Genomic DNA, 15,779 nt, shown 5'->3' with positions numbered 1-15,779 from the left:
TGTTTCTCATTTCATATCACTCAGATGTGTTCTGCCAATATATCCTCCTTCACTCTTATCTCATATGATTGGATGATCCTTCTCCTTGCCAAGGCAAACCCTGCTCTGGGCACAAGTGATCCCATTCCATCCTGTCTTTGCCAAGAGATTGCCTCCCCTAGCATCCCCAACCTTTCACTTATCTTTAATCTCTTCCTATCTACTACCTGGCTTTTGTCTTACTGCCTAGGAACATGCCCATGTCTCTATTATCTTCAAAACACTTTCACTTGTTTCATTCACCTCTGCTACCTATCATTCATATCTCTCCTGACTTTTGTGACTAAACTCCTTGAAAAGGTGATCTTCATTTGATGCATCCCTCCTTTTCCTTTCATTCTCTTCTTGACTTTCTGTAGTCTGGTCTCTGACCTCATTATTCTACTGAAATTGCTCTCTCCAAAGTTACCAATGATCTCTTAATTCTCATATCTAGTGGTGTTTTCTCAATCCTCATCCTTCTTGGCCTCTCTGTGACTTTGGCACATGAAATCACCTTCTTCTCCTTGATACTTTCTTCTTTCTAGATTTTTGGTATACTACTGTATTGTCTCTGATTCCTTCTCGGTCTCCATTGTTGGATCATTGTCCTGGTCATACCTGATAATGCAGGTGTCTTATAGGGCTCTTTCCTTGGCTTTCTTCCTTTCTCCCTCGATACTGGTTCATTTGATTATCTAATCAGCTTCCATGGATTCAATTATCATCTCTATTGCTGATAATTCTCAAATCTACTTAAACTGCCCTAACATCTTTGTTGACCTCCAGTCTTGTATTTCCAGCTTCCTATTGGATACCTTGAATTGGATGTCAACATATCCCAAACTTAAACTTATTATCTTTCCCCCAAAACCTTCCTCCCTACCAAACTTCTCAATTACTGTCCTGTACACCACCACCCTCTAAGCCCCCCAGGCTATCAACCTAGGTGTCTTCTTTGACTCTTCACTCTCTCTCACCCTTATTATTCAATCTGTTGATGAGGCCTATAAATTTTGCCTTTGTAAATTCTCGAAAATATGACCCCTTCTCTCCTCTGACACTGCCACCACCCTAGTGCAGGCCTTCATCATTTCACACCTGGACTATTGCAATAGCCTGATGGTTGGTTTCCCTGCCACAAGTCTTTCCCCACTCCAGTTCATCAGCTGTCAGGGTCATTTTCCTAAAGCCCAGGTCTGATCACACCACCACTCCCCTGCTTGATAAACTTAGGTGGCTTCTATTACCTACAGGACCAAACATAATATTTGATTTTTAAAACCTTTCATTACTTGCTTCCCCCCTTCCCAGTCCTCTTACACCTTACATATAGTCTTCAACTTGGTGAAATTGAAATCCTTGCTTTTCCTTGAACAGGATATTTCATCTCCCAAGGACATTGTTTTCACTGTCTGTCCCCAATGCTTTGGATGCCCTTACCCTTTATCTCTACCTCATGAATTCCCTGCTTTCCTGCAAGCCCTGGCTAAAATTCTGCCTTCTACAAGGAGGATTTTCCAATCTCTCCCTCTATCAATTTCCTGTTTATTCCATATATAGTTCATTTGTTTTTTTGTTTTTTGTTTTGTTTTTGCGGGGCAATGGGGATTAAGTGATTTGCTTAGTGTCACACAGCTAGTAAATGTTAAGTGTCTGAGGCTAGATTTGAACTCAGGTACTCCTGACTCCAGTGCTGGTGCTCTATCCACTGCACCACCTACCTGCCCCTAATAAATGTTTCTTGACTTTTGACTAAAACAGTTTTATGAGAGAAGTATTGTAAGTGTTTTACAGATGAACAAACTGAGGCAAAGAGACAATAAGTGATATACTGAGACAAAAGCCCAGATCTTTTTTCTCCAAAATTCAAGTGCTCTATCTCTCTAAATAAGCCATACACCTTCTGGAGAGCATACATAATGGGGGCAGCTAGGTGGCACAGTGGAGAGAACACTGGCTCTGGAGTCAGGAAGACCTGAGTTCAAATACAGTCTCAGATACTTGACATTTATTAGCTGTGTGACTCTGGGCAAGTCATTTAACCCAGTTTGCCTTAAACATCTGGGGCCATCTCCAGTCATCCTGATGTATATCTTGCCACTGGACTCAGATGGCTCTGGAGGAGAGAGTGAGACTGATGACTGCACAGTCCTCTCTCACTTAAATCCAATTCACTGAAAGCCATGACATCACCTCCTGATGTCATTGTCCTCCTTTGAGAACAAAGGAAAAACAACAACAAGAAGTATAAATAAGGCAAAAAATATTTCCAACCAACACAATAACCTTTAAAGTTCTAAACAAGCAAACATGTATCATTCTGTTATGGGCCCAGAGCACCCCAGAAGTTCTCTGGGGTACATCGAGGAACCTTCTCCTTGAGAAGCTAAACCAAAGGACAGACACACCTAAAGAGATAAGTGGAACCAGATTGGACTGAGCTAGCTTGGGGACCTCCACCCTTCATTCTAGTCTCCCTCAACCCTGGGGAGATAAGATTAGGTGTGGCTGCTGCCTTTGTGTCCTGAGGAGATGGCTTGAGAGATTTGCAGTCACCCTTCACCCAACTCCTCCAGCCACCACCAGTGGAGGATGGTCCTCCCTCACTAAGGGAACTTTCCAGTCAGATGGTCAACCCCATCAGTCCTCTATAAAAGTACCTGTTGGTCTCCTCCTTGAGGAGATTGGTATCTCAGAGCCATGCTCTGTGCCATGCTTTTCTCCCCATGAGAAGAAGTCCAGTGATTTCTCTCTTGGTTTCCCTTCCCTTCCCTTCCCCTTCCTCTAAATAAACTACTATCTTATTCGAACTGCTTTTGTGTGCAAGAAGGTGTGATTCTTTTTTTTTTTTTTGCAGGGCAATGGGGGTTAAGTGACTTGCCCAGGGCCACACAGCTAGTAAGTGTCAAGGTGTCTGAGGCCGGATTTGAACTCAGGTACTCCTGAATCCAGGGCTGGTGCTTTATCCACTGCGCCACCTAGCTGCCCCCGGGTGTAATTATTTAAAGAGGAATTCCTAAAGACCCCCAAACCCTAGCCTCTTTCCCAAACCCCTATCCCCCACCCAAACCCCCTACCCCATTTCCCCCACAACAATTCTGTCAAGTAATAATTAAAGTAATTTAAGTTGCCTCAACCCTCGTAACCATCAAAGATGCAAAATTAATATTTTCTGTTGTGGAGTCTTGGGGAAATGCTTTCTTTTATTCAGACAAAGGCAATGAATGGGAAGCTCAACAACAATCTGATTTTCCTACTGATTCAGTTTTAAAGGTTTAAAAAACTACCCAGTTATGAGCAACTTTTCAGGTAGAATGCTAGTCTCTGAAGATCTCTACATTTATTATTATTAATTTTTTTGTTGTTGAGGCAATTGGGGTTAAGTGACTTGTCCAGGGTCACACAGCTAGTAAATGTTAAGTGTCTGAGGCCAGATTTGAACTCAGGTCCTCCTGAATCCAGGGCTGGTGCTCTATCCACTGTGCCACCTAGCTGCCCCAGATCTCTACATTTATTAATACTCTCATAGTTGTACAAAAAGAAATGAATGACAGTTCCAGCTTTAGAAGTAAAAAGAAATATATGCCCAAGTGTCAGAGTGTTTGATGCAGCCCTGGAAATGCTAGTAATAGCAATAAGACCGGAGGAAAAAAATCGAAGTTGTAAAGATGGATAATGAGGAGATAAAATTATCCCTATTTTCTGATGACATGATGGTTTACTTGGAAATTCCTAGGTGATCAACAAAGATACTAATTGAGAGAATAGTTTCAGCAAAGTTTCAGGTTGAACCCTCAGAGTAAGCACTCAAAAATCAATTACATTTCTACATAATAAACAAAAATACCAAGAGGCAATACGAGAAAGGTAAATCCAATTGCAAGTAACAAAAAATTTCACAATGTATCTGAGGATCAATCTACCAGAGCTTACAAAAGACTTATGTAGATTCAGGGACAATGTGCTTCTTAAAGAAATAAAGACTTACTTAAATGGATGTAAAGATATTCAGTGCTCACGACCTGGACCACAACAATATAAGAATAAAAATTACTATACTACCAAAGTTAATATACATTTTAATGCCATGCCAATCAAATTATCAAAGGAATACTTTAAAGAACTTGATAAAAATTGCAAAATCAATTTGTTGAAACAAAAGAGATCTAGAATTTCAATGGAAATGATGAAAAGAGGTAGGGAGGAAGGAAGAATAACACTTTCACCCTTCAAACTATATTATAAAGCGTCAGTCATCAATATCATCTGATAATGACCTAAAAATGCAAAACAACAAATCAGTGGAACAGACTAGATAAAGGAGATTCAGAAGCAATAGAATTCAGGAACCCATCATTTGATAAAGTGGAAAAAATAAATTATTTAGGAAAGAACACCCTGTTTGATAAAAGCTAATGGGAAAACTTGGAGGAAACCTGGCACAAATTAGGCTTATACCAACAACTTACACTATATTTCACAATACATTCTAAATAGATACGTTAACTTGATATTGAAAATCATACTATCCAAATTAAAAGAGAAGCAGGCTATATACTTATTATGGCTATAGGTAGGAGATGGATTCTTAATTAAATAAGGGATAATGGCAATTTCAAAAGATAAAATAGACAACATTAATTACATGAAACCAAAAAGCCTCTACAGAGACAGAATTAGTTAATTAAAGAAGGAAAACCATAAAATGGGGGTAAAAAACACAACCCAAACTATCTACTGGTTATTGCATTATTGCCCAAAAACATATCCATGTCTCCACCATCTTCAAAACATCCTCACTTGATCCATCCACTTCTGCTAATGATAATCCCATATCTTTCCTGCCTTGAGAAGGCCATCTGCAATTGATGTAAACTATTACCTACCACATGAAAGGATATTCCAAATCACTAATAATAAGGAAAATGCACATCAAAACAACCTTAAAGTTTTACCTTACACTCTGCAAATTGACAAAAATGACAGAAAATGGCAATAGTCAATGTTGGAGGAGTTGTGGCAAAATAGGTAATCTGGTGTCTTATTGATAGAGTTGTGAATAAGTACAACCATTTTGGAAAGCAATTTGGAATTATGCAATAAAGTGACTAGAATACCCATCCCCTTTGACCCAGAAATTCCATTACTAAGCTTATTATATCCCAAGGAGATCACTGATAGGAAGAAAGTCCCCTTATCGACTAAAATATTTATAACAACTTTTTGTGATAAAAAATAATTTGAAACAAAGCAGCTACCCATCAATTGGGAAATGGTTAAACACATTGCAGCACTTGGTAATGGAATATTAATGTGCTGTAAGAAATTATGAATATGATGAATACAAAAAAGCATGGAAAGATCTACATGAACTGATGCAGAATTAAGTAAGCAAAGCGAAGAAAAATATACACAATAGAGTACAACAATGTAAAGGGTGGGGGAGAGGAGAAATCATCAAAAATTAATGTTGAAAAAATATAAATAGCAAACATGACTCAAAGAAATGAGAAGACACTCACCCCACCTTTTCACAGAGGTGGGAGGATCACAATTGTTGCACATATTGTGACCTTTTCAATGTATTGATCAGGTGTGGTGATTGTTTTTCAACTTTTTTGTCTTTAAAAATGTCCCTCTCTGGGAGGGGGAGGGGGAGGAGAAGGATACTGAAGGAAACTATGGTGTAAAAAAATGAAAGAAATCAATAAAAACTTATTTAAAAAGAGAAAGTGTTCTTTTTCTGAGTTGTCCAGAAAAAAATTTAACTTTCTATTGAGGAACAACTCTGCTAAGCTTTCAAATGATAAGGAGTAAAGAAGAGAGTAATGCACTGTCAAGAAGGAAGAAAGATTCTAACATTTCTGTCATAGAAGAGAGGGCCTGTCCATTGTTGATATTACACCAGTAAAAAATAACAACACAAGAACAAACGAAATAATGAAATGAACCAGCATAAAAGTAGCTACTGGGAAGAAAATTTCTAAATTTCTATTTCCTATAGAAAAAAGTTTAGGGTAAATAGCTTGATTTTGCTAAAGTCTAAGCAATGCCCCCTTCTTTAATCCATATAAAGTACCAGATTAGTCTAGTACCGCCAGACTAATATTTTTAGAAACAGAAGTGTTACAGAAGTGTGGCCAATGGTTCAGTCTCAAATCTTTCGTGTAAAGTAAGAATTTAGGAAACAGGAAAGTGTTTTATCATTAAGTACCTTGAACATCTTCCACTTGTTCTAAGAAAGAGTAGAAAATTGTTGATTCTTTTGGACATTTTTAGTTAAAAAGTAACTGGTGCCTCACAACCAGAACAAGAGAAATGAAGACGGAAAGGGGAAAGGGGGAGAAACAGAAAGATAGTAAATTAAGTTATCCAAATTAAGGGCAAGAGAAGTTCTACTTAGAGGTTTCTGTGGTTCCTACTTTGCAATGGAATTAAAGACAGAGGACCACGTGTTGGGGGTGTATTTAATGAGGCATAGAATTGTCAGGCACAATGGTTTCTGAATGATGGTGAAAAATAATTATAATGGCCTATGTTTGGCCTTAAGAACAAACAAGAGCCTCACCTTAGAAGGAGAGTTCTGGTCCCAGAGTTCAGGCTGACCACCAACCCTGGAGTTGATTTCACCAGCGAGGTTGCACTTCAGATCTGTTGGGTCTGTCTTCAGAAAAGTAAACTCGCTTTGTCCTGGATCCGAAGTAAGACACACCTCGTAGGAATATGGCAATGGCAATGTCCCATTGCTACATTTACTGGTGATTCTGGGTCCCAGGCTAGAATAAAGGTCAGTGGGAAGAGAATCTAATACTAGGGGCTGTTTGGGTTTTCGGCACTTAAAAATTAGCACAAACACTGCGGTGAGGAGGAATACAAAAGATACTAAAGCCAATGCAATGACCAGAATAAAATTAACTTTCCACTGAGTGGTTAAATTTTCCGAGCGCTCCTCTTTCATCTCAGGCATTGCCTCTTGCAGACTGTCTGCAAAGACTAGGTGCAGTGCCACAGTGGCCGACAGAGGGGGCTGGCCTCCGTCTTGCACAGAGACCAGAAGGCGGTGCCGAGCTGCATCTCTTTCAGCCAAAGCCCGAGCAGTCCTGATCTCACCTGTGCGCAGCCCCAGGCTGAAGAGTCCCGGATCCGTGGCCTGCAGCACGCGGTAGGCTAGCCAGGCGTTGTGTCCCGAGTCTGCGTCCACCGCCACCACCTTGGTGACCAAGTATCCTGGCTCGGCAGAGCGAGGCACCATGTCGAAGAGGGCCGATCTGTCAGGCCCCAGGGCCGGGTAGAGAATGTTTGGGGCGTTGTCATTGCCGTCCAAGATGAACACCTGCAGGGTGACATTGGCGCAAAAGGCTGGGGAGCCTGAGTCACAGGCCTGCAGCGTCAGCTCGAAGGTGCGGACCTGCTCATAGTCGAAGGAGCGCTGAGCGAAGATGGCTCCACTATGGCCATTGACCGACACGTAGGAGGACAGAGGCAGAGGGGCCAGGTCACTGCTGACGATGGAATAGGACACTCGGCCGTTCTCCTCCAGGTCTGGGTCGGAGGCTGAGACTCTTGCGATGGAGGCTCCAGAGGGGTTGTTCTCAGGGACGTACACAACGTAGGAAGGTTGGAGGAAAACGGGAGGGTTGTCATTGACGTCAGCTATGTGGAGGGTGAGGGTTTTGCTGGTGGACAGAGGGGGCTTTCCCTTGTCGGAGGCAGTGACTGTGATGTTATACTGTGGGGTCTGTTCTCGGTCGAGCGGCCCATCTGTCAGCAGCTTGTAATAGTTCCTGGAAGAGGATTCTAGTCTGAAGGGTACATTTTCCTCTACGTGGCACGTGACCTCCCCATTGACTCCAGAATCTCGGTCTGGTGTTTTCACCAAGGCTACCACTGTCCCAGGTGAACAATCTTCAGGAATCAGTGCTGAAATGGAAGTGAATATAACTTCCGGGAAGTTGTCATTTACGTCCAGGACTTCGATTTCAACGGTGCACTGAGTAACCAAACCGCCCCCATCCCTCGCTTCTAACACCATTGAGTAGTCTTTGGTCTTTTCAAAGTCTAGGCTCTCCAGAGTTGTAATTTCCCCGCTATTTGGATCCAGAGAAAACACTTGCCATTCTCTTTGAGAGGAACGGTCGAAGGAAAAAGTGATTTCCGCATTCACTCCCTCATCCCTGTCCGTGGCTGTCACACGCAGCACAGAGGAGCCTGGGGGCAGGTTCTCCGGTAGGCTGACCCTGTAGACGTCCTGACTGAAGACAGGGGTATTATCATTGGCGTCCGTGACATTGATTCTGATCTGAGCGGTACCGCTTCGGGCTGGGTTCCCGCCATCCACGGCACTCAGGACCAAGTGATAGGAACTTTGCTTTTCCCTGTCTAGAAGTTTCTCTAACACAAGTTCAGCATATTTACTGCCATCTTTTTTCTTTTTTACTTCGAAGGAAAATACAGGATTGGTGCTTAGGTAGTAAGTCTGTAGGGAATTGAGTCCTGTGTCTGGATCATGGGCGGGCTCTAATGCAAATTTTGCACCTGGCGGGGTAGACTCAGAGATATTTAAATTGATGACGTTTCTCCTGAACTGTGGCGAATTGTCATTTACATCTTCAATTTCCACGTTAACATGGAAAACATTTAAGGGGTTTTCAACTATGGTTTCTAACGTCAGAGCACAAACTCTCGCTTGGGGGCATATCTGCTCTCTGTCTATTCTATTCCTAACAAGTAAGTCCCCTCTCTCCGAGCTCACACTAAAGAATTCTCTTTTTCCACTAACCCGGAGATTCCGGGAGGATAAATCGCGGACCTCCAGTCCCAGATCCTTAGCGAGGTTCCCCACCACCGACCCTTTCGCCATTTCCTCGGGAATCGAGTAGCGAATCTGCTCTGAAAGCGCGCGGCAGAACAAAGACGCCAAGAAAGGAAACAGTACTTGCCTCTTGAGCGGCCAGCCCCTCTGCCCAGCACTGCTTCCCATCTCTCGGGCTCTTAGTACCGCTGTCTTTCCAGCTTAGGGAAGTCGCACTTCAAACCATCTCTGGATTTTAAGACTCCCCCCACAGCGAAGAAGTGTCACTACTTAGTGGCTATTGAGCAGAGCATCCGGGGCAAGCTCTGTTGAGAAGAAAGCACCAGTCATTAAAGATAGGGTCGCCTTTCTGATTGTGAGCCCTGGGATGGTGCAGGAAATTACTCTGTAGGAGTCTCCTCCAATAGATCTCGAGTCTCAGTTCTGGCTCCGTATTGGTGTACAGCGGCGCTCGGAGTCTCTTTTCTAGAACTGCACTCAAGTAAGTAAGTAAGTAAGTAAGTGCGCCACCAGGAGTCTATAGAACTGAGTGCAAACAGAACTCTTTCTCTCGTGACACTGCTCTTGGAAGTAAACGGGTATAATCCTATCGGCCGGCAAAAATATTTCCTGAGGGGTTTATTCCATCTTGGAGTTTTCTGGATTTCTAGTATTTGTCGTTGTTCAGTCATTTCAGTCGTGACCGACTCTTCTTGACCCCCTTTGGGGTTTTCTTGGCCAAGATACTGGATTGATTTGTCATTTCCTTCTTCAGATCATTTTATAGATAAACTAAGGCAAACAGGGTTAAGTGACTTGCCTAGGCTCACACAGCTACATTTGAACTTGGGAAGATGAGTTTTTCTGACTTCAGGCCCAGTACTTTATCCAGGGCGCCCCGATGCCCACGTTTTCTCAGTCTTCTAGTTTTAGAAATCGGTTTTGATATAGTCTTGAAGTTTATTTGGTGGTGGATGCTTCCCCCTTTCTACTTTTTTTTTTTTTGGTGAGGCAGTTGGGGTTAAGTGACTTTCCCAGGGTCACACAGCTAGTAAGTGTTAAGTGTCTAAGGCCGGATTTGAACTCAGGTACTCCTGAATCCAGGGCCGGTGCTCTATCCACCTTTGAAAGTATAGAATGCTATAGTCTGGGAGTGAACCTTTGAGGGGATGGTCGGTTGGAATTGTGTAGAAGTTTCTATGAGATCTCAGAAAGTGAATTCTCCTGGGTCATTCACTTTCAAAACACTGACCATTTTAGATTCTCTAAGCTCTGTGTAGAAAGTTTGAGAAGTGCACACTAATCAGACTGGCTAAGATGACAGAAAAGAAAACTAATCATGCTGGAGGGAATTGAGAAAAGGAGTGTACTAACGCACTGTTGGTGGAGCTGTGAACCAGTCCAGTCATCCTGGAGAACAATTTAAACCACGACCAAAGGGCTATAAAACTATGCATATCATTTGACCAAGTAATACTAGGTCTATATCCCAAGAAGACTGAAGGAAGATGACTCATATGTACAACATGTTTATAGAAGTTCTCTTTCTCTTCCTTCCTTTCAATCCTTCCTTCCACAAAGAATTGAAAACGGAGCAGATGCCCATTAATTGTAGAATGGCTTAACAAGTTATAGTATATGAATGTGATGGAATACAACTGTACTGTAAGAGATGACGAAGGGGATGGTTTCAAAAAATCTGGAAAGACTAATATGAACTGATGCAAAGTAAAGTGAGAAGAACCAGGAGAACAATCTACAAAGTAGCAATAATATTATAAAGATAAATTTCCCCCCATTAGACACAGTTTAATTCACTGAAAAGTTCAGTGCAGTGAAAGATTTAGCGGAATCAATACAATGATCCACCAAAACTCCAAAGGATTAATCATGTAAAATACTCTCCAACTCTAGATAAGATAACTTATGGATTAATACTGTGGATTGAAGCATGTTTTTTCTCTTTCATTTTTTTTTTTGCCCTTTTTGTGGTAATTTGGCTAATCTGGTTCTGAGGAGGCTATCATTTTGTAAAAGGATCAATTATAATCTGACTGCCACAGTTACTCCCTTCCCAATTTCTCCTGCCCTTGTCCTTCAATTTAGGTTTGCTGTGAGAATCAGTTAGCTAAAAAACTGACATATCAGTGTTTCCTAGGAAAGTAATGATTTGTTAAAAATTCAGTGTGTGCTAAGGATCCTGCAAAAGAAATTATCATCTATAAAGCCAACAAATATGAAGAATTGAGATAAACTTAAGAAGAATTGTAAGAACTGATTCAGAATGAAGCAATCAGGGGGGCAGCTAGGTGGCGCAGTGGATAGAGCACCGGCCCTGGAGTCAGGAGTACCTGAGTTCAAATCCGGCTTCAGACACTTGACACTTACTAGCTGTGTGACCCTGGACAAGTCACTTAACCCCAATTGCCTCACTAAAAAAACCCAAAAACAACAGAATGAAGCAAGCAGGACCTGGAGATCAATTTACACAGTGATCACAATAATGTAAAGGAAAACACTGAAAGGCAGAACTCTGATCAATACAGTGATGATTCATGACTTCAGATAACTGATAATGAAGTATGATTCCTCACTCTAATCAGAGACAAGAATGTAATTGCAAAACAAGACATATATTCTCAGACTTAATCAATGTCTTTATGTGTTTTTCTTAATTGTGTTTCTTTGTTACAAAGAAAAGACTATTGGAGAAATCATTAGGAAGCTACAACAAAATAAAGAAAAAGCACCAATAAAACATCTTTTTTTAAAAGAAAAAGATCAGATGATGTCATGTCTGCTCAAAATCCTTCAAAATATTCTTTAAAACTTAAGACCTCCACAATCTCACAATACTCCTCTTATGTGGTTCAGGTAAACTGTATTACATGCTCTAAGACAATACATCTGGATCTTTCTCACTTCTGTTTTTGACCATGATGTTGTCTATACTTTGGAATATCCTTCTCCTCCTCACCTTTTGTAGCTCTTCCCATATCCTTTTGTTAACTTCCTCTCCTTCAAGGAATGATCACGTTAGGCACCACCTTCTCTATGAAGTACTATCTCCTTCTCTGATGCCCACAGTTCAAGATACTCTCCTAGCTCATCTGATATGATAGAATGGAGTACTCCTCTTAGAATGCTTATTGTATATAATTGTATTACAGTTACCAGAGTATGTTCGTTCCCATCTCTGTTAGACCATAAACTTTGTGAGAGAAGAGAAGTGACTCATTTTTTTAAGACATTGCACACAGCAATCACTTAACAAATGTTTGGTGAATCCATGAATGGATAAGTTAGAAAGTGGAGGAAATATCACAAACTAGCTTTTTAAAATGACACAACAGGGAGGATGTAATTATTACATGTGTGCCCTCAATGACTTTAAAAGATGCCTTAATTTTATCCTTTCTTTTTGCAGGGCAATGAGGATTAAGTGACTTGCCCAGGGTCACACAGTTAGCAAGTGTCAAGTGTCTGAGGCCAGATTTGAACTCAGGTCCTCCTGAATCCAGGGCCAGTGCTTTATCCACTGCACCACCTAGCTGCCCGATGCCTTAATTTTAAACACCAAGAAAGAAATGGATTGAACTTAAACAGTATTTTGCTACACATCTATAGTATAAACACAAGAAATCCTTAGAAACAAAGGCAATCTTAGAAAATGTTACACTTAAAATGCTAACTAGCTTAACTTTTTCAAATAAGATAAAGTACTGTGTAAAACTTAAATGCACTATCTAAAATGATATACTAACATTATTGTTATTATTATTTCCTACCAGGATCAAAATTGTCTTTCTCACTTATAACTGCTTTGATATCTGTCAACTACGTAAAAGTCAGTAAAACAACTACTAGACATTTGGTCAGAGAACTACTTGCCACCACCAAATCAATGGTCAACAAAGTCCTCCATAACACAAGAAACTGGGAATGCATGTTGCGTTTGGTGAACTCCACAAGAAAGTCAAGGAAATTTCCCTATGACTTCCAGGTTTGGGGCTTCTTTTAAACAATCTTTGGCATACACTTACTTTTATTCAAGATAAAAGGGAATTCTGCGAACATCTCATGGTGGTAAAATGACAAAGAAATGAACTCACCTGAACAATATTTTGAATCCCTTTACTAAACTCTGAATCACTGGAGAACAAAAGAGGTGTATTTTTGTCACAGCTCTGCAGACTTAGAAGTGTGTCTGCATAGTTGGGTTGAGGAAAGACAAGCTGACTCTTCCCAGAGTCAGTGGTGAGGGAAACCTCATGAGAATATGACTGGAGAAAAGCTTGAACTCCATCTGTGCTCACAATCTGGGAGGCAGGGACTACTCCAAATTTGTCACTGCCCATCCCCAATAGATGAGACCTCCACCACCTGTGTAGTCTGAGTGCCAATAAGGTGATAATGAAGGCAAAGAATAAACAAGAAACTGAAGCCACGGAGATAACAAGGTAGAGTGTGAGTTTTGAGTTATTAGTGGTCTCTGGGGTTTCCATGATGCTGAGATCCGAGAGAATCTCAGGGATACTGTCTGCCACAACCACTGTGACACTGACAGTGGCAGAGAGGGGTGGCTCTCCTTTGTCTGTGACGGCCACCACAAGATTCTGCTTGAGTGCGTCTTTGTCGAGGAATGACAGAGCAGTCCTGATTTCACCATTGTGTAGGCCCACGGAGAAAAGCCCAGCCTCTGTGGCCTTGAGTAGGTGGTAGAACAACCAGGCGTTCTGGCCTGAATCTCCATCTACTGCCACCACCTTAGTCACTAGGTAGCCTGGCTCTGCAGATCGAGGGGCCAATTCTACCCCCCTAGAGCCATCGGTAGGAAAAGTGGGATACAGGATTTCCGGGGCATTGTCATTCTGATCTAGGATGAACAGAGTCAGAGATACATTGTTGTTGAGAGGCGGTTCCCCCGAGTCTGTAGCTGTCACTTGTAGCTTCAAGTCCCTGAATTTTTCATAATCAAAAGAACGCAATGCATAGAGGACACCAGTCTCCGAATTAATGGAGACATAGGAAGAGAGAGGATCCCCCTGGAAGATGTCATTAGCAATAGTGTAAGTGATTTGGGCATTCTCCTCGCTGTCTGGATCACTGGCAGTCACCGAATAAATGGAAGCACCTCTCGGATTATTTTCCAGGATGTAAGCGGAGTACGAAGTTTGACTGAAGGTAGGCGGGTTGTCGTTGATGTCGGCCACGTGCAGGGTGATGCGAGTGTCTGTGGAAAGAGGTGGAGCCCCGAGATCTGTGGCTGTCACGGTGATATTGTACACTGAAACCTGCTCCCGGTCCAGGGCTATGCTTGTCACCAAACTGTAGTAATTTCCATAATTTTTTTCTAATTTAAAGGGTAGGTTATTTGGAATGGAACAAGTGACGCGACCATTCTCTCCAGAGTCTTGATCGTGTACATTTAAAAGGGCAATGACGGTCCCTGAAGGAGAGCCTTCAGGGACCGAGGGGGTCAGAGACGTGATGGTCACTTCCGGAGCATTGTCGTTCACATCCACAACTGTTACCAGCACATTCGCTGTTGAAAAAAGTCCCGCATTATCTTTTGCTTGCACTTCCATCTCATAGAATCCCGATTCCTCGTGGTTCAGATTCCCTATTGTCGAGATTTTTCCTAAATGAACGTCCAGCTGGAAAATCTGTTTGGTTTTGTCGTGGATGTTCCAGAAAGAATAGGTCACTTCCCCGTTGACTCCCTCGTCCAAGTCGGTGGCATTCACCGTGAGCAGCCACGTTCCCACAGGCACGTTCTCGGGAACACTCACGCTGTACACTGACTGAGTGAACACTGGCGCATTGTCATTCGCATCCAGGACAGTTACACTGATGCGCGCAGTGCCTGAGCGGACAGGATTTCCCCCATCTGAAGCCATGAGGATGAGATGGTGAACTGGCTCCTCCTCCCGGTCCAGGGCCCGCTCCAGCACCAGCTCGGGATACTTGGCTCCATCTGCTTTGCTTTGAACGTGCAGAGAGAAGTGATGGTTCAGGCTCAACTGGTAGCTCTGGAGACCGTTTGTACCAGCATCCAAATCCCATGCATTAGGAAGAGGAAACTTCCTTCCCGGTGCTGCCTGTTCATTTACTTCTATGACTACTTCATCTTCCTGGAAGCGTGGGGAGTTATCATTAATGTCAGTCACTTCTATTTCTATCCCATAAATTTTCACTTTGTCCTCCAGGAGAATCTCCACATTTAAAAGGCACTTTAGGGAGCCCGGGCAAAGCTCTTCCCTGTCTATTCTGTCCCCGATGACTAAGCTGCCGCTTTTGACATTCAGAGCGAAATGCTGCTTCTTACCTCTGGAGACAATGCGGGCTCCTCTTTCCGACAGCTCCCGAGGCTTCAGCCCCAGGTCCTTGGCGATGTCGCCCACGAAAGAGCCCTTCTCCATCTCCTCGGGCACCGAGTAGTGGATCTGTCCGGTCCCGGTGTTCCACAGCAGCCCCAGGAGACAGCAAAACAGAATTCGCCCTCTGCTGGCCTGCTGCCTGTGTAATGCAGTCATTTCGGTTTTCCTACTTGACTTGCGGCTTTCTATATTCTCTTACTCTTACCCAAATTCTGTCCGGATCCACTCTTGTGTAGACAGTATCCAAAACTAAGAACTAGGACGGTTTGTGGGCTAATTTCTCCGTGCAGCTCCAGAGCTTGATTTTCTGATTTGCTCATGCTTTGTGAGGTAGGCGTGGGGAGGATCAGACTGGATCTCTTTTTGTATATACATCTCTCCCTGATTGGTGAACAGCGGCGCTCAGAGTCCTCAGCAATTATTACACAAACTTGGAGTTAAGAAATGGGTTCCCCCCCTACCATGCTCAGTATCTGTAGCTGGTGTTCCGGGCTCATCAAGACGTCAGAAGGTGAACGCATTTTTAAAAAAATGTTTTTATTCATTTCGTTAAATATTTCCCGATGACATTTAAAATTTTAAAACAC

At 42.4% G+C, this 15,779-nt stretch overlaps 1 protein-coding gene across 24 annotated transcripts in view; it reads right to left on the bottom strand.

The window, feature by feature from the left end:
• LOC122740066 (protocadherin gamma-C4) overlaps positions 1-15,779 on the bottom strand; it is a 249,367-nt gene that overhangs the window by 58,865 nt on the left and 174,723 nt on the right. The window contains exon 1 of one of the 24 annotated variants that reach the window (XM_043981868.1): positions 12,925-15,652. The exons of 22 other annotated variants lie outside the window; for them this stretch is intronic. In XM_043981868.1, coding sequence (XP_043837803.1) covers positions 12,925-15,348 — 2,424 coding nt within the window. In that variant the 5' untranslated portion in view covers positions 15,349-15,652. Of the gene's footprint in view, positions 1-6,589; positions 9,248-12,924; positions 15,653-15,779 lie in introns of those variants that run through there. One more of the 24 variants, XM_043981876.1, reaches the window with a different exon arrangement.

This window comes from Dromiciops gliroides, chromosome 2 (assembly GCF_019393635.1).
Source record: "Dromiciops gliroides isolate mDroGli1 chromosome 2, mDroGli1.pri, whole genome shotgun sequence".
Lineage (NCBI taxonomy): Eukaryota > Metazoa > Chordata > Mammalia > Microbiotheria > Microbiotheriidae > Dromiciops > Dromiciops gliroides.
This window is presented reverse-complemented; position numbering and strand designations above follow the sequence as displayed.